The sequence below is a fragment of the Barbatula barbatula genome (genome assembly GCF_947034865.1).
Source record: "Barbatula barbatula genome assembly, chromosome: 2".
Taxonomy (NCBI): Eukaryota; Metazoa; Chordata; class Actinopteri; order Cypriniformes; family Nemacheilidae; genus Barbatula; species Barbatula barbatula.
This window is the reverse complement of record NC_136767.1, coordinates 14230585-14249401: the sequence shown is the minus strand read 5'-3', so window position 1 is coordinate 14249401 and position 18817 is coordinate 14230585. Positions and strand designations below refer to the sequence as shown.

The window sequence follows — 18817 nt, the reverse complement described above, 5'->3', positions numbered from 1 at the left end:
TCATAGGAACTATTTAACAATTTGCATTCATGCCAGTGACGGTTAGGTTTAGGGGTGGGGTTAGGGTAGGGTAGGGTAGGTGATTCAATATAGCTTTTTTTCTAATAATTAGATTTACATCGTACAAATTCATGACTGACCTATTTGTTTTACCCTAACCAAATCTAACCCTCACAGAAACCTTTCTGCAATTTTATATTGATGGCATAATATAGTATGTTTGTTCAATCAGTTTTCCTTCTGACTCGTCCTCACAGTGTAGATGGGTCTCATGTTTGTTTATCATGGTGGACGCACGGACACTTGGTGTCAAGAGATGTTAGCTATAAAAGAAAGCATTAGCTCTAAATGACACATACATACAGTAAGCACACACACTTACACGAACACACAAAAAGTATAGCTGAAACGCTGCTTGTGCCATTCAGCTCCAAGAACTCCTGCTGGGATGTAAGAACTGGCTACTGTGTTGAGGGGGCCTTTTGCATCGAATGTAATAGCTTAAATTTACAAGCGCACAGAGACCTCCTCTTCTTAAAAAGGCTGAGAGAGTGTTCTTCATTATAGCCTTTGACAATGTAACACTGCACCAAACAGCTGACTTGCATTGGTATCCTAGTCATCATAGACATATATGGACAGGCACATTTTCTGAGGTTTTCAGTCTGGGATAAAAGGTTGTCATTTGAAACATTTTTGCGTCATTTTTCTTAATTTTTCTTCATTTCGTAATTCTTTAACCAAAGACCGAATGCATGCTATTGAAATGAGTGGTATTATATAAAGGTTTCATTGTCACTGGAATGCATCATTTGGGTTGTGTTCTAACCTCCATTACCTCTCAAAGGCATTTCCAAATTTAGGTGAAGGTGATCAATAAACCTGGAGGTTAATAAAAGACAAGGATAAGGGTCACACTTTCAAACAGAATAGAAACTAAATACTGAAAGCCTATTTGGTATTTATTCTCAAGCAAGGGTGAGGAGCAATTATTTATAATCCTGGTATAAAAATAAATCATAGATTCTCACCCTCATGTCCTTTCAAACCTGTTTTGTGTTCCACTGACAAAAGAAAGGTTAAAAATGATGGTGAGAAACTAATGACAACATGGGGATTTAATCCTTTACTCAGTACTGTCCCAAAAACAAACACACACACACACACACACACACACTACACACAAACACACACACATTTGAGCCAATGTATGATGTAGCTCATCCCTGAACTGGAATTCAGTGATTATCATACAGTAAGGATGGCATATAGCCTCATTCAAATGTAACATGACTACTTTAAATCTTAAAGCGAATAATATTGCCAGGGCTGGATCTTTGTAAGACTCCGACAAAAGATTGTAAAGACAGAGTACAATGCAATATTGTGACACATTAGATAATTGAATGCCCTAAACCACCATTATTTGGTATTAGATATCAACCAATAATCCTGAATTTGGTCATGGTTTTCTGGATTCATATAGGTTTGCATAAATGTATACTTGTTGTAAGGTCGTTGTTGGTGGTTGTGGTTGCTTCTGTGCTAGTCCGCACTGGATATAATAAAAAAGTGGACATGTAAGAGGTGATCAATTCCATTGGAGCTATTATAAATAATCAATGTGTCTTGTCTTAGAAATATCTGAGAAACACAAAACATAAAGGTTACAGGCACTACCATCTATTATATCAAAAACTAAGAATAAGATAATTTAAAATGTGTATAGGCCTATATATTCAAATTGTGAAAGGGTAAAAACAAATCGCTAAATGCGTTATTTAACAAATGCGAAAATATGCAAGCCTTCCTTGCGTCTTTGTTTGGTGGATGTGATTTTGGGTAATACTGCTAACACAAGAGGGCGTGTTTGTGTCTTTTATAGAGTCACTCGTTTCAAACTGCAACCCTGCTGTCATATCTCCTGTTGTGCATTCATCGTTGTCAGTTGGGAGATTTACAGTGTCGTTCTACATTTTTGTTTATTTAAAATAATCTTTCGTTTTTTCCCTAAAAGGGTAGCCTACGTTGTGTCAATTACTCAAAAAATGTTAAATGCTATTCTAATCTGAATTATCTGGCTAACAAAGTGACAGACTTTAACTCACAACATAAAACATAGCCTACTGTAGGCCTGGCTATATATTTTTCTCTCTGTTCCCCAGTTATATACTTTCGATGTTAAAGAGTCGGGAGATTTGACAATGTTGCGCCTGTTTGTTCAATCAATCCGTCCCTTACATTAAGATTATATTACCACGTGCCTCGCGCAGTTTAAAACGGTCATTATCTGCAATTATGTGCTGTAATTGCGTTTGGGTTGAATAGCGACAACTCTGAAATGTGCCATCGATTTCAATCGTGTTATGCACCCCTGTGAGCAACTGCCTAAATACGGATTTGCACATTTCCCTGCGATCAAACTAGTTTCTCTCTGACTTAAAAAAAACTAAGTATTTTTCATGCCGACCTGGCCACATTCCTTTCATTTTTATTAGGCTACTAAATATTTTAGTTGCTTTATAGCTACAGTGAAGCAAGATCATATCAACTAAAACTTATTATAATATAATTATATATCATGACTGAACACACGCTCACTTACAAAGTCATCTTGTCCTCATCAATCAAATAAAATGTTGCTATGAATGGAAAATTATATTACGTGGCGACCTTACGTATGTATATTCCCATTATATTTGCCTTTAGCCTACATGCTTAGGATGTAGTCCTTTATTTCCGCAAATGCTAAAATATTTTTTTAAATGTGTGAAGGAAATATGTAAAGTAAATGCAGCACAACTCATCGGCCTAGGCTCCGAACAGCTGGTCGTCTTTCCATAACCAATCAGCATCTCAAAAAGGTGACGTATGAGTGTCCTACGTCAGACCAATAGAGAGAGAAGAGCTGAAGCCGACGGAGTTTGAGAGAGGGAGAGAGATAAGGACAAGAGTGGCCCATCAATACAGTGACCAAGCACGGGAGCGCAACACACACCCCTAACTCTAATCGCAAGCATCTCGATTCCGGGAAGTCCAGCAACACGTCGAACCCTCGTCCACTGTCCCACCTTCACTGATCAAAACACGGACACTAAGGGCCTTCTCCTCCGTTTTTAAAGTGGACCTAACACCGCCTTACTTTCTTGACATGGGAGACATGGGGGATCCACTAAAAAGTAAGTTAAAAGCTGCTATTTCTATATGTGTCTTGCTGTTAAAATTAGTTAGATTGGTTGAACAATGTCTGTGTGCGAACACGGTTTGAATTTAATATTTCGTTTCGGGATTTTTTAAGTTAAAAAGTTTTAACCGATCAAAATGATCGGATGCGCAAACCGGTGTTATGGGGGCTAAAACCGATATTCCTCAGGATAAATCACTACAGAAAGAGCCTATAACGATTTCATAATCTTTATACAAATAACATATTCATGTTTACTTTACATTTTGATTATTGAAGTATTATTATTAGTTATTATTAATGTTGTTATTACGAAAGTATCTTACAAATTCCGCCAATCATTTTAAACTTTAGCAGCATCCCTTTTTCCCTTTTTCCCCTTTTAAGGTTACAGTGTCTTAAATGTTATACATGTTGCTGCAGTATGAGGCTGACAGATTAAAGGGTATTACATGGTAGGCTACACATGTATAGACTAGTGTTAAATTTCTATTTGACCGTTAAAAAGTGTTAACCTTAATTCTGTGCTTTCTCTTTCGCTCTCAGAAAAGCGTCTAATCTCACTGTGTGTCGGCTGTGGGAATCAAATTCATGACCAGTATATTTTGCGGGTGTCCCCGGACCTGGAGTGGCACGCGGCGTGTTTGAAATGTGCAGAATGTAACCAGTATCTAGACGAGTCCTGTACGTGTTTTGTCCGAGATGGAAAAACTTACTGTAAACGGGACTACATAAGGTAATGCAGATCACATTAGGTCGTGTTTTAGTTTTCGAGTGTATTGATCTGAATGACAGTAACCTCTCATTATTCATTCGTGCTGTCATTCTTTTTTTACTAGACAGCACCTATATGCTAATCTCCTGTTTGAAATGAGTCAGCAGTACAATTACACCACACTTTTTGTATAGGCCATTGAAACATGTACAATTCGAAATTGAATTGCACTATTCAAATAGTTTATTGACAACCCGGATTATGACATTGTTTTTTGCGACCGTATTATTTGAGAAATAAACATCACTGTTTAAAACATGCACGTGAGTCCACAGATTATGATGATGATCGTGATGATAATAACAATAATTAGCCTAATATTATTAAGATCATTTTATTATTGTTAATGTCTTTATTATTATGCTGTTTTTTGACGTTGTTGTATAATATTAACACACTGTAGGCCTAGTAATAATAAAAAAATAAACAAAGTTCTAAACTAAATTTTAAGTGACTATATTGTGGGATGTCTTTTATAAATTCAGTTTTTTATTTCTGTTACCAACACTATAATCATTACTAAATATATAATTATATCGAGTGTCTGTTAATTTTAGTTAGTTATTGTATTTATTATATTACTTATTATGTGAAACATTATAATACTTTTTTATTTATTTACAGGTTATACGGCATTAAATGTGCTAAGTGCAACATCGGTTTCAGCAAGAATGACTTTGTGATGAGAGCACGCTCGAAGGTTTATCATATTGAGTGTTTTAGATGTGTGGCGTGTAGTCGGCAGCTCATCCCAGGAGATGAATTCGCTCTGCGGGAAGATGGACTCTTCTGCAGGGCCGACCACGACGTAGTGGAGCGGGCAACAATGGGTGCTGGTGACCCATTAAGCCCATTACATCCAGCGAGACCTTTACAAATGGCAGGTATGCGAAGCATTCTCCTACAAGTTACAAAGCGCTGTTTGCTCAAGATTTGAACATTATTTGTCTTTTGGGATTTCTGAAGGAATTACTTAACCTAGAATTACTGATGTTAAATACGAACATATTAGTCAATGCCACAACTGTCACCTACCCACTGTTATAACCCACTGTTGTTGTGATATTTAGACTTTGATGATTAACACCCTTAAATAATAATGTTAACCGACAGTGTTTAGTTTGACAATATTACTCGTTTTATTTATCTTGTTTGACTAAATTCAGCAATTCGTGCATGCAGTGGAGTCTATCCCGCTTAGGCAACCACGCGACTGTCAGTCAGCTTGCTGATAGAAATAAGCAGGATATTCATTTGCATGTAAATGCAATAAAAAATAAATCTTAAACTGTAATTGTTTTAGACAAATTTGTGATGTGTTTTGTTTATCTGATTGAGGATTAAGGATTTTCCAGATTCCTTTAGCATAAGTGAAAGTATTATACGGCGTAATATTCATGCGCATGCTTTTGAAAATCCACATTTTAAAAACCATTGAAAAAACTAGTTTTGAGTGGTCCACATAAAAACACGTGTAATGTATAAAGTGAATTCAAATGAAGTGCGATTCGTCATTTAATACATGAATTCTGTATTTTGTGACATGCAGGATTTTTCATGACAAACTCTGTGGAATATGTGGAATGTGAAATCAAAACAAATGGAAAACAAATTAATTAATAACAATTTGCGTAATAATAATTGCAGGACAGTACACCGAAGGAACCTGATTATTTAAAATTTAGAGGTATGCACGGATTGGTTTAATTAAGCGTCGTAAAACAATCTGCGTGACGCATCGGGTCACACTCACCCTCCAAATTTACTGCATCAAGCAGGAACATAATGACTAGAAAGTATTGCTCCAGTGGCTGCATTTTAAGAAGATTAAATTATTAATTACATATGGGATGAACAGATTTAACCAAATGTATAAATGATACATTTTGAGCGATTTTCTCTTAACCTCGGGAATATAAGAAGCATATTAAATTCTTACATAGGCCTATGAAGATATACATAAAACCCTTGCGTTAAAAATAAGTCCTAACACAAACATTTGTGCTAAATTACAAAACAACTTATTTTGTAAATTATAATGATTATAATATTTATGATTGGCCTATTATTATTATTATCATCATAATTCTATATAAGATCAACTGTAGGCTATATTGGCCTTAGCGTTTACAGTAGCCCTGAGTTATCTATATCAGTTTAATCGGATATCTTAGTCTAGATTCTAAGTCGTAACACTTTCACAGTTATAACAGCAGCTTTTTGTATTTGACAATATTTTTTTCTATTTCGTTTATCTCGCAGCAGAGCCCATTTCGGCACGTCAGCCTGCGCTTCGACCGCATGTGCACAAGCAACCCGAGAAAACAACTCGCGTACGGACAGTCCTTAACGAAAAACAGCTCCATACATTGAGGACTTGTTACAATGCCAACCCTCGACCCGACGCCCTTATGAAAGAGCAGCTCGTTGAAATGACGGGTCTCAGCCCGAGAGTCATCAGGGTTTGGTTTCAAAACAAACGCTGCAAAGACAAAAAGAGGAGCATACTAATGAAACAACTTCAGCAGCAGCAACCCAACGACAAAACGGTAAGCCTGGCGTTTCTTTGGTCAATGAAGCAAATATAATGAGCTAAAAATGAAGGCAACTTCTTTCTAACAAACCAACGTTAGACTTAAGGCGCTTACCCATAGACGTACAATACTCTCTACAGTTATATTTAGAGTGCATTTGGCATTTCGTTTCATAAAAATAAAGTTTATATTTATATGGAAAGAATTCCCCTTTTATCGACCACCAATAATTTCGTGGCCATCTACAGAACATCCAGGGGATGACAGGAACTCCAATGGTGGCAACCAGTCCAGAGAGACACGACGGTGGTTTGCAGGCAAACCAAGTGGAGGTGCAGAGTTACCAACCGCCTTGGAAAGTCCTGAGTGACTTCGCACTGCAGAGTGACATCGACCAGCCTGCTTTCCAGCAACTGGTGAGTGCGCAAAACTGTGCGAAACGATAGGTTACAACCACCACAATGCCTCCAGCATCAACACAGCAACTAATACTTTCATTAATAATAATAATAATAACAATAATAATAATAACAGCAATAATAATGACAACACATTTTTGCGTGTTTTAGGTTAATTTTTCTGAAGGAGGTCCTGGCTCAAACTCCACAGGAAGCGAGGTCGCCTCGATGTCCTCGCAACTGCCAGATACACCAAACAGTATGGTAGCGAGTCCGATAGAGGCCTAGGCGAATGGATTATCTCCTGAACCAGAAGTTTAGGAATGTGAATATGCGTCGGGAAACCAATCTCAGAGAGGGGGTCGATCGTGAAGTTTCTTCCATCCCTGTTTCATATAGGGCCACTCCTGAATAAAACCCATCATCCAACTGCACGAGGCCTCTATATCGAAACAACCCTTGGTTGTATTTATACACTGTGATGACAATCATGGGATTTAAACACACTCAGCTGTACCGAGCAAGTCCAACGAGTGTCGCGAAAAGACCCTTCAGAAGTACATTACCGTTGATGAGAAGTTGCAAACTTCAGCGAAAGTGGACACAGACGGTGCACGCATTCTCATGACAATTGCTGTGCTCCGCGGCCGAGTGGACCTGGTCGGCTACACTTTTGCCAAATACTCCTTCATATCTTTTCCCACTTTTTATGACAAATCAACGGACCTCTACGGATTTAAGACGCAAATGAACGTAGTCTAATATACATTCATATAGCCTACTTTTGTGCGCAACGTGAGAAGCCTATAATGAACCCATGACTGTTTATTCTGTTTCTATTAAATAGATCGAAATGGACTATAGTTCACAAATAAGACGTAAAGAGGGTATGGCAGCCGAGGTCTACTGCGATTAGAGTTTTGTTATATGGTCTCTTTTCAAGTACAAGTACTAAAGCATTGCAACAAGGTATACCTCTCTTTTGCCACAAGCTGTGTGGGAATTTTACGTGTTCGTGTCCGTCCAAGAAAGTTTTCTTTCCCAAAGATGTGTATAGGTTTAAGTTAATATGACTGATTAGCTCTGGAGGCTTCTTTTTGTTCCTGTGTTACAAAATATTTTATTATTTATTGTCGAAAGACATGCCACTTTTGTGTACTTTTACTTGCTGAAGTAAAAAAGAGGAAAATAATATTGTCGACTCCGAATGACTCACAATATGCGTGTCCTGTCGTTTTACCGAAGAATGATGTCAACGAACAACGTCAAGTTATCACCAGGAAAATGTGATCAATAAAAATCTGACGTGTACTGTAACTAAACGGCGGGACACGAGAATGTTTAAAAAAATAATCATTTCACTTTTTTACACACCACACGTTTATGTTTGATCATTTCACCATTAGAGGTAAGACAAGAGAATAAAAACACAATTTTCTCCAATAATATGAGATTAACACCACTGCAAGCACAAAACATGAATTTTCATAAAACAAAATATCGATATAAACCTAGTTTGTCTTGTATTTCAATACTGAGAGTAACAATTGATCATCAGCTGGCCTACAGAATTAGTATATACAGAATGCACTTAGCACTCTAAAGCGTAAGCAGTTGTCTTACTACATTACACTATACAAAATCTCCCAACATTCAGGGAATCATATCAGGGTTGTCATAAAACGTTACACCAATGGTGCAATGACCTTGCCAATGCCAGACACTTTACAATTTCACTGTGCCTGCATGCCTCTTTTAAGAAACCAATTGCAGCCAATTGAGATTATTTAGACATTACTGTTTTACATAATTGAACAACCCATGCAAGAAATAAAAAAAATCCTGGAAATGGTTTAGCAACAACTGATTTGGAAATTGTTGACGCTTTTATGTTTAGGTGTTTTGTAGTGCCTCTTATGTAGTGACACCAAATTTCTTCGTTGTAGCAGTTCTCTGTTTAAAATGCCAGCTCCATTCTCCGATCCTCTACTGGTAGAAGAGGGCGGTTGGGTAGCACAAAGCTTCCTGATAGAATAGTTCCCAAAGCCGGTCGAGCCTCCCGGACTGCATTCAGCTTGTTGACTTACTGGAACAAAAGCAGCACTGTACCTGGAGGAGGCTCCATGGAACAATCACAGTCTCCTGGATGAGACCCGATTGCATTGTGAGCTGGGCAAGCAATCCCTCCCTGAGGTCCAAAGCCTGACCACAGAGTCACAACACCAGGGAGGCTGGTGAGCTCAGCCTACAACTGTTCAGCGGTGGCAACCAATGCCAGATGGTTTACGGAAATTTACTGTACATCTGCAGTATAGAAAGAATTGGAAAGACGTACATTAGCTGTTAAAATAACATTTTGAAATAATTAAATGTATGAAATCTCTTATCAGTGTTTGACCAGGGAGGATGTCCTTCTTGGCAATAGTTATTTTAACATGACTAAAACACCAGAATAGTACATTTCATTACATATAGCAGAGTAGACACTATGTACAGTATAAATAAACATTCTTACGTTCCTCAAGAATTACACGTGCTGTATGCTTGCATTCGACAGCAACCAAGTTTCTGTTCCAGTTCTTGGAAGAACAAGATGTGTCAGGAACATGGGCTCTTCTGGAGGCTTTCAGAATCTGTCAGCAGATCTAGAGAGAGAGGCGCTGGCTAAGCCTGAGCCTCTTTGGAATGTGTCGATGAAGAGGACACTCCAAGTGTAACTTGTCAGCATAGCATGTGTGAAAAAAAGAATGCTAAGAGCTATGTCGTCCTGTGAGCTGAGCTTTACAGATCCACAGGGAATCACGCTCAGGGCTGAAAAAAGCACACTCCAACGTTTCGTCCACACAAATGCTCGGGTCTCTTCACAACAGCCCCCCTGGGCAGACCTTTCATTCATTTGCAGGAGCAGAATTCACCAAAACATTCTCATTGAGATTATGATAGCACGAAGTGACACTGACATATGGAGTCGGACTTAAAGGTGAGAAATTTGGTTTGTCTTCTACAAAAAGCTCAAAGTTTGTTAGTGCTCATGGAGTTTTATTATAACCAAAATCTAGAAAAGCAAGTCAGATGGCTCACTATATGGAAACTAAAACCTCATCACCTAGTAAAAAATGAGGGAAAGCGTAAACAAGCAAGTTCTCTGAAACTTCTCACCTTCCTAAATATGATGCCTGCACAGCAAAAACACGTTCAGTTTGTAACACTGATCAGCAGATGGGTTTTATATGTAGTGTAAACCGAAAAAAAATATGTTTACAGGTTTAAAAATAAGTTATACATAATGTAAAAGTCACCTGATTTTGTCATGACATTTTCATTGTTTTTTTTATTACATCCACAGAACATCTGCCCTTGGCATGTCAAACATGGCACACACCAGGTTAGGAAGCTGGTTTTGTACTGGAGACAGAACACAAACTACAGTAGACAAAATACAGTAGAGTGTTCATAGATGTAGACAGATATTGATGAAACATTGTGTATTGATTGAAACAAGTATTGATTGTTTTGAAGTATATGGGCTACTATTTAAAGTCATAACATATTTTAGAAGGCCATCAGAAAGATATTTCTGTGGAGGGTCGTTTTAATTACAATGCAAGTTTATTTCAAGTCAAGTTCAATTTTTTGCAGTTGGTACTTATTTTCTTTTACACTAACTAACAAATTTTGTTTTTGGATTGTCAAGATAATTGTGCAGACAACAATATTTCTGATCTGTGATAGTATTGTGCATGGCAAACATGTTTTCGAGTGATTATAAAATGAATTGAGAAATGAGAATTATTATGTAAAAGCAATTTGGTACATATCTTTTATCGATTTTAAAACCACATGAATCAATAATACATTTAACAACTTAATTTTATATTAACCTATATATAATTATCATTATTTTATGTTTTATTTTATAAAAAATATTTTTCCACAATAGTTTAGTGCAGAGCATCGTATCCGTAATGAGATCCCTGCTTTAACCTTCTATAAATTCACATATAATTCTTGTCATGGCAACTCAAGGGCTCATTGAGGTGTGTGACGGGTTGGCTTACGACATGTATTTAACAGCCCACAAGCCTCACTATGATACTATCTTTGTAACCAAGGCTACACAAATCCTCTCCGGGCATCAACTAAATCAGCAAATAGTCAATTGGACTAAATGACTGCTTTATGTTTTGTTAGGTTAGAATCACGAAAGCCTGACATTACAAAGACATATTCAAACAAAAGTATACTGGCTGCAAACAAATCAAGATAAATCCCTGTTGACTTCAAAATAAAAAAATTATTCTATATGGTTAAGTTTAGGACACGCAATGGAAGTTGTTATTTTAAATTGTAGACATGCTTACAAATCTTTTACATAACGACACATTTAAAATCCCATTTAAAATAACAACCATCATAATGCAATATATTTATTTTCACCACTTCAACCACAAAAAAATATATAATTATCAATGATCCTTACTTCATTTCAACTTTTTGTTAAGATGAAAATCCCCACTTGAAAATATAGGTAAATAAGTCATATTACTCATAATGTTTAAGATTATTTACCACGCCAATATAAATCTCATGATTTGAAGCAGTTTTGATGAGAAATCGTGATAAGCAGCCTAGGAGACGTGGAAGGCCTGAACAGGTGGCAGGGCAAAGCCCTTCAGATCCAGAGAAAGATCACCGATAAAGCCCACAATGACAAGAGTCACGTTGCTCCGGTGTCAGTCTCTTTAACAGGAGACAAAACACTACGCTTCCTTAGAAATCCAATGGGATGGCTTTTCAGAAAAAAATCACATGAGTAATTGGAGGACTATAAGTCGACTATATAACGTCTGTTTTAAAAGCAGTGGAAAGACCCAATTCTACTTGGGCCTGCTTGGCTGATATCCAGGATAGATAGCACTTATAAAAAATGTATAAAGAGTACACCTTAATCATTTGTTCATGGAAGCAGTCGACTGAGACGCCATGCACTATTGCTTTGAGAGTCCATAGTCTCCCGTTTTTCCCTCACAGCCAATTTGAGTCAGATTATTATGCTTATAAAGATCAGGAGGCCCCAAGAGGAAGAAAAGGTCTCTCGATAGAAGACAGGGGCATCACAGGTGAGGATGTCTGGAAACACACAATCAGACTTATCTCCTCATATACCGTCCAATAGCTTCTGTTCTACAGATTCTGTCAATTGCGATCCCGTTTCAACCGCTTGAGAATTATTAGAATATGATTCAGGACAGGCAGTGTCTTGTGTAGGTGCGTACTGAGGGTGGCGTTTTAAAACTGAAATAACGGTGTCTTCTAACCTTACAGTCTTTTCAGCGAGAGCATAATTTATATACAGACGCAATGTATATTTAATGACTCACTTCCTTTACAAAAGCAGCATTGTTGTCTTTCTATTAAGTCCACTAATTAAAATACTCACTTAACATAAAATTCGATGGCTTTTGCTGTCATAAACATGGGAACAATAAACAATGATGCATAATTTCTCCTGTCCTTCTCATAGAAAGCAACCGGACATAAAGCTCAAATCCTGTAAATGATGCAATGTTTCACTTTCATCACAGCTTCATATTATGATTAAACGAAAACAATCATTTTAGATGGCATAATCACACGTGGTTTCTTATAAATCTTTTACATAAATGCGATTTTGTGTACAAACTGTACATGTCTAATACTGTTATAAGAATAAGAGAAGTTGGAGGCTGAGAAAACCTTTGAGATCAGATGTGAGAGGCTTGACCTAGCCCATAATTTATCTTCAGGCGAAATATTTTCATGAGGCCGTTCAGGTTGTAAGAGTGCAAGGGGTCTTAAAAACCAGCACTGTGTCAGAGACTGCAGGCACAACATCCAACCTAACATGGCCGACTATTTCCGTAACTAACCCCATTATGACTGTTTATCTTGAATTGAATGCCCACACTCCCTGTAGGAAGACCAAAAATATTGGGCTACACAGAGACATTCATTGAAGGATAATTGTCCGATGATACAGATAATTTGAGTCAATAACAGAATACAACCCCTCATCTTCCTGGATGGATCCATATAAATCATAAATAATCATCCCATCAATATTTTTGTTAGGCAACAGAGACAAGGTTCCATCCCAGATGATGTGAGTGTTTTAAGATACAAAAACAAACAAGAGTCATGATTGTTAACCAATGACAATGCTTTCGAAGTGACTTGATAGCCTGCTGGTGCACACAACCAATGAATGGTTGACCTTAACACAAGCTCACAGTGGGGGGTTAATACAGACAGAAACTCAAACCGTTGCAGGTAAAACTATTCTGAGACACCCGTAATTCATATGTGTCCGGGAAATGTGAGCAATTTAGAGCTACGCATTCAACACGTTTCAATATAAATATTTCACGACTAATAAGGCACTAATGACATGACTATGTACTACCATTGACAGAAAAAAACAATCTGCGGGAGGGCCCGATTCAAGGTCCTACGCGAGAATGCAGGCATGCCATGGGTGCCTTAATATTTAACCTGTCCACCAATAAGCCACTTTGCCCTGACTCCATCACACTGGCACTTTTACGAGTGCACATGAAAGAGATTAACGACTGCGTCGGACGGGCATCTCGCATGCAAATGATTCACCTGCACATTCCCTGCGCGACGTGTTGCCATGCTGCAAAATATGGGATGTTATTTATTTGCTTTGCAGACGCCCACACAAAGGGCAAGTTAATGTCGCAAACAGCTCTACATGTGGACCATTTAGACCGAACCGTAAGACACTTCCTTTTAACCTACACCCCGTCAGCTGCACACTGCCGCTGAATCACTGGACTATTGTGGAATCCCAGCTTGGGGAATTGAGCAGTTCACTTCTCTGATAGTGCATTAAGGAAGATTAAGCCCATATTTTCAAAGGCTAGTTCCTAGGGAGCAGTATTTTTCCGCAATCTGACAAAAAATAACTGTTCAAGGAATTAGAAAGTGTGGGCTTGTACACTCTTAAAAATAAAGGTTCTTCATGATGCATTATAGATCAATTGGGTAAATTAATAGGTAAATACATTTTTAATGATTCACCTGTTTAGATTATTATATTTACCTGTATCTTTTCATATTATACAAATAGAAACACAACGAGCAAAGCTTGCCCCCGCATTCGGTTTGTGTATGACTATCATGGTTGCTCTTATACAACACAATATAAAAACACACTTGGCCTCTTTGCTCTCCAGCGTGTATAAATCTAAGGAGCAGTGACCTTTGTCATTGCTAAACGCAAAATTTTTGGTCACATTTGCTATCAAAACACTTTGCAAACACGCAGTAAAAACAAAAACAAGCTTGACTGAAAGCCACTGAATAAGCACCTCGGCGATTATGCATATTACCCAGAGATACTGATTCCAGTCCTCTTCAGTTTATGTGACAGGTGGAGGGCAGCAGGTTCTCTGATGAGCAGCAGAGACTCTCATCACTCATCACATTTATTCAACAGTATTTGTTGAGAAAATTCCCAAATAGATGAATTCGCATAAACTCAAAAAAGAATTCTATGCTGGAAAGCAATCATATAAGCAGACAATTTCTTTTTTCTCGAGTGAGTCTATGAGATGGGTGCCTTTATGAGATTCATAAGGTGTACTTGCTAAGTATATTTTTGCAAGACTTTAAATATTCTGTTGGACAAATTAAATTTCATTGTGCCCTTTAGAGATATTGACAATAATCAGGATATGTATAAACGTGTGTAGTATTAAAGTAATAGTTCCCCCCAAAAATTCTGTCATCATATAATCACAATCTTTCTGTTTCAGACTTACTTTCTTTTGAAAACAAAAGAACATTTTAGCCCCCAGACCACCACAACTTGGAGGGGTCGACGAAGCCTCCCTTCCAAAGCGTGTACGTTTTTCTTCGGCACTCGTGAGGAAGGCTTATGCTGCTGCGTGTCAAGCCGCCTGCGCACTCCATGCCATGACCATACTGCAGTTGCACCAGGCCAAGCCGCTGAAACAACTGGGTGAGGGAAGACATGAGTTATGCAGGAACATCACACCACCACCGACTTCGCTCTTTGGGTGACTAAGGTAATGGCGCGTGCGCTGGGTCTTATTATGTCCACTCTGGTGGTCCAGGAGAGACACCTCTGCCAGAACCTTGCGCAGATGCGAGACACCGAGAAGGTACGTTTTCTCGATGCGCCCATCTCCCAAGGGGGCGGCTTGGGGATACCGTCGAGGACTTCTCAGACACCTAGTGGTGCTCACCTCCATCAAGAAGGTAGGGGATCTGCATGCACTCTCTGTGTCCTTCAAGGCCCAGGTGGTGAACTTGCAGGCCCTCCTCCCCGGGGAGGAAGACCCAATCCCTGCCGTTTTGTGTCCAGTACGAGCCCCGCGCCTCTACTTGGACCGCACGCAGATCTTCAGAAGCTCTGAGAAGCTCTTTGTCTGCTTTGGAGGAGAGCAGAAAGGGAGGGCTGTCTCCAAACAGAGGTTGGTGCACTGGATCGTGGGCGACCCATCTCAAGATCTCCCATGCCCACTTGCAGAGAGAGCTCACTCCACTCCACTGGCTCAAGGCGCCTCTCAAGATATTTGCAGATGCGGGTCAGGCTACAACTAGGGCTGGGATGGTGGCTGTGACAACCACATCACCACACCGCTGTACACATCTGAACAACGTCAACAAGTTAGTTTCCATCAACGAGTAGGACAAAGTAACGTTTTTATGGCAATCTGAATTGGATAGTCGAGGGTTTAAATAGTTTGTTTCAAATAGAATTGTTAAGGACTGTAATGGGTTAATATGCAACTGACTGAGGTTGTCACTTTTTATTTAATATTGAACATTCTTATATTATTAAAGTTGTAGTGTGCCGTTTCAATGATGGATTTGCGCATCATGGGCAGATGTTTTATCCACATTTATTTCCCATCCACTCGTCATGTGGATGCTACACACATAATAAAATAAAACAGCACTTCATCATGGATGACACATTTCAATGCGCTACGATATCATCACGATCGTTTTCTTTTTGCTGGAGTAATCAACTAGTGTGACGAGGGGTGAACGCAAACAAAACTTTTTACAGTGGACGCTCCTGCATCATATTTCACGTTTACGCACACCTTGTTCTCTGATTATCACGTTCAATGTACTTAACCGCTGTGAACTGAAGAATGCGCCAAATAACACATCCTGCCGCCATTTTCATAATAAGAGTAATTACTACAGAAGCCACAATGGTTACAAACTCGAACTCAGCTTTAAATACATTTATTTTTAGTTTTTTGTATTATATTTATATAGCTATAATGATGATAACATTAACATAATTTGGCTATGATAAATGCATAGTGAAAATCTGATATTGTGACAGTCACAACCCCACTGGCATCCCAAGCAAAACCATGATAATGTTACATTTACGTATTTGGCAGAAGTTTTTACCCAAATTTACTTAAATAGCATTATCCTATACATTTGATGCTAAGCATGTGCAACCCCCTGGGATTTAACGTACAACCTTGGCGTTGCTAGCGCTACGATCTTACCACTGAGCTACAGGAAAGCATCCTGTAGTTGACAAATGTTGTTGACAAACAGGGCGGACAGTGACATGCCATGTGGTAAGACATTTGTTCCTATGATACAAACCTTGTCTTTGAGGATTTCACGCAAATTCGTGTTTTGTCAAAACATTTTTTTTATATAAAACAAAAACATGTAAAAATACAAAGAAATAAAATAGAAATATGTTAAATATGTTTCTAAGAAAAATACCGTATTAATGTATTTATCTGGCTCCTTTTTAAACATGAATTGCTATGTGAAGGACACTCGTATTGAAGAGTAATCAGATTATTGCATTAGTAAAATTGAATGTAAAATAAAATATGTTTATTTTAAAACACCTATTTTAAAGAAAGAAAAGAAATACACAATATAAAAAATTGAGTGTAATTCTGCTCAAGATTATTGTCTGTAATTTATTCCACTTTGATCGAAAATCATCTGCTTTACTAAACTGAATCAAGCCTTGAAAAGTGCAGTCCACCATACATAGCACAGTATTCACAAACATACTACGTTTGGTGCAACCTACAAACCTGAATATTTTTCAGTTCAATGCAATAAAAATGAATACTTCCATCTGAGTGTGTATAAAGAAAATATTCATTTTTAGCTTGCTCAGGCAAGAAACATTATTGAATTTTCTATCTTTTAGTTTTTCTTTTTCCATATCTTTGGTTGCTCATGCTGCAAAATGGAAGGCGCTTGTTTGTCAAAGGGGCTGAGAGCCTTGTCCATTTTGACATTCACATTCTAGCAGTAATGATCCTAAAAGCTGCAATTAAGCTGACTGTCACATCCCGGGGAGCACGCGGGCAACAGCACAAGGCCTCGCCGTCGAGTGCTGCACATATTGCGCCTGCCCAGGATTATTCCCACAACACATCATTTTTCCAGCCCCCTCTCTTTCTCTCCTCTACCCTGTCCTTTTATTACAGCCTACATCCAGAGTGTATTTATTTTTCCATATTTTGTGGAAGAGCATTATTGTTAGAAAAGATATGCATCATTTATGCAATAAAACTCCATTTAACATTTTAAAACGTCTATAAAACATAAATCTGTTTTGCATTGAACAAAGACTTGATGTTCTAACATATTCTGTTCAATCTGAATATAAAATCCCAACAGTGATCAGATCATTCCCTGTTGATTCCCTTAAGGAGAAGAACAACAGGAATCGAGTGAAAGCAAGCGACGAGAGTGCCATGACTTATTATTTCTCTTTTTGCGTTTGATGCATGGGCCTGCTCTTTGGGGAAATGAAAAGAAAACTCTCTGTTGTAAAATCATGAAAAGAATATGGACAACACCAGGTGGCCAAATCTATCAAACCCCTGGCAGGCGCGCACGCAAGCATACACACATAAAGGGGGCAAAATCATTTTAATTAGCTGAGTGAATGTGATTTGCTGAATGCAGGGATCTAGGCGCTGCATGCATTAAAATTGGTCTAATTTTCTGCAAAAAGTCCCATCTGAGTGGACCTGGCCACAGTCAATCAAGTTAAAAGCTACGGGTGCTTAATTTGATTTACCAATATAAAATGCAAATGAGGTGATTAAGTGGAGAGGGGAGGCAGGAGTAGGAGCCTCTTTTAAACCATCAAGTTAAATGTGAACAGACATCGGACTGGCAGCAGCAAGAATGTTTTAGCATATTCGTTTGATTAGAGGTACAAAAATTGAATTAGTGTGGCTAATTGCTTGACAAATTGCACCACACTACTAAAAAGGCTACAGTGTAGACCCCTCCCTCCCTAGTGTGGAAATTTTGTCCAAATGGCCCCTATGCCAATATGTGAAAAGCATAATTAAATAAATGGAAGATGGCACAACAGTACCTTACAATAGCAAATGAGATAATGCCTGTAATTAGGCAGGACACAAGTCTACGTCCATATGCTGCGTTTCTCTTCAGCTACTCTCAGTTCCTCTTTTAGGCAAATCTAATAAGCCTCCTTAACTAGGTGAGGCTCTCCTGGGATGCTGGAGAGATGCTGGTCCGAGCTGAGGGACTGGAGCACCAATCAGAGTATGACGCAAATAGTCAATCCATGCTCTTGTTTGGAAACCTTTTGTGTTTTTGTGTGCGCTTAAGAGCAATGTATTTATGGCAGTAAACCACAATTGTCTTTAAAACAAATGTTGTTATAAAACATACTTTATGGTGCCGTGTACCCAAACACTGACCATGTGATTGGCATGCCAAGTACTATCCAAAAATCTGATTGGCTGGCTCGAGTCTGGAAATGCTCATTGCAGATGAAACATTTAAGGAGGAATTTGCTTAAAGTGATAGTTCACCCAAAATTAAAAATTCTGTTATCATTTACTCACCC

The 18817-nt window shown here is 38.3% G+C and overlaps 1 protein-coding gene across 2 annotated transcripts; it reads left to right on the top strand.

The window, feature by feature from the left end:
- Positions 1-2926: 2926 nt before the first annotated feature.
- isl1a (ISL LIM homeobox 1a) lies at positions 2927-8736 on the top strand. Of its 2 annotated transcripts, none has more exons than XM_079450916.1 (6): positions 2927-3179; positions 3731-3920; positions 4584-4843; positions 6222-6508; positions 6742-6909; positions 7063-8736. In XM_079450916.1, exons 1-6 carry the CDS (start codon positions 3152-3154, stop codon positions 7177-7179), a joined length of 1050 nt encoding a protein of 349 aa, XP_079307042.1. In that variant the 5' UTR covers positions 2927-3151; the 3' UTR covers positions 7180-8736. The 2 variants fall into 2 exon arrangements, with proteins under 2 accessions (XP_079307042.1, XP_079307043.1); XM_079450917.1 differs by having other exon boundaries at positions 2933-3179; positions 6225-6508; positions 7063-8332.
- Positions 8737-18817: the final 10081 nt, after the last annotated feature.

Excerpts from the sequence above, each read along its gene's own strand:
- isl1a (XM_079450916.1), top strand. The coding sequence starts at position 3,152 with ATGGGAGACATGGGGGATCCACTAAAAA. Across the intron at positions 4,844-6,221 it reads GAGACCTTTACAAATGGCAG|CAGAGCCCATTTCGGCACGT; the intron begins GTATGCGAAGCA and ends TTTATCTCGCAG. Across the intron at positions 6,509-6,741 it reads AGCAACCCAACGACAAAACG|AACATCCAGGGGATGACAGG; the intron begins GTAAGCCTGGCG and ends GGCCATCTACAG.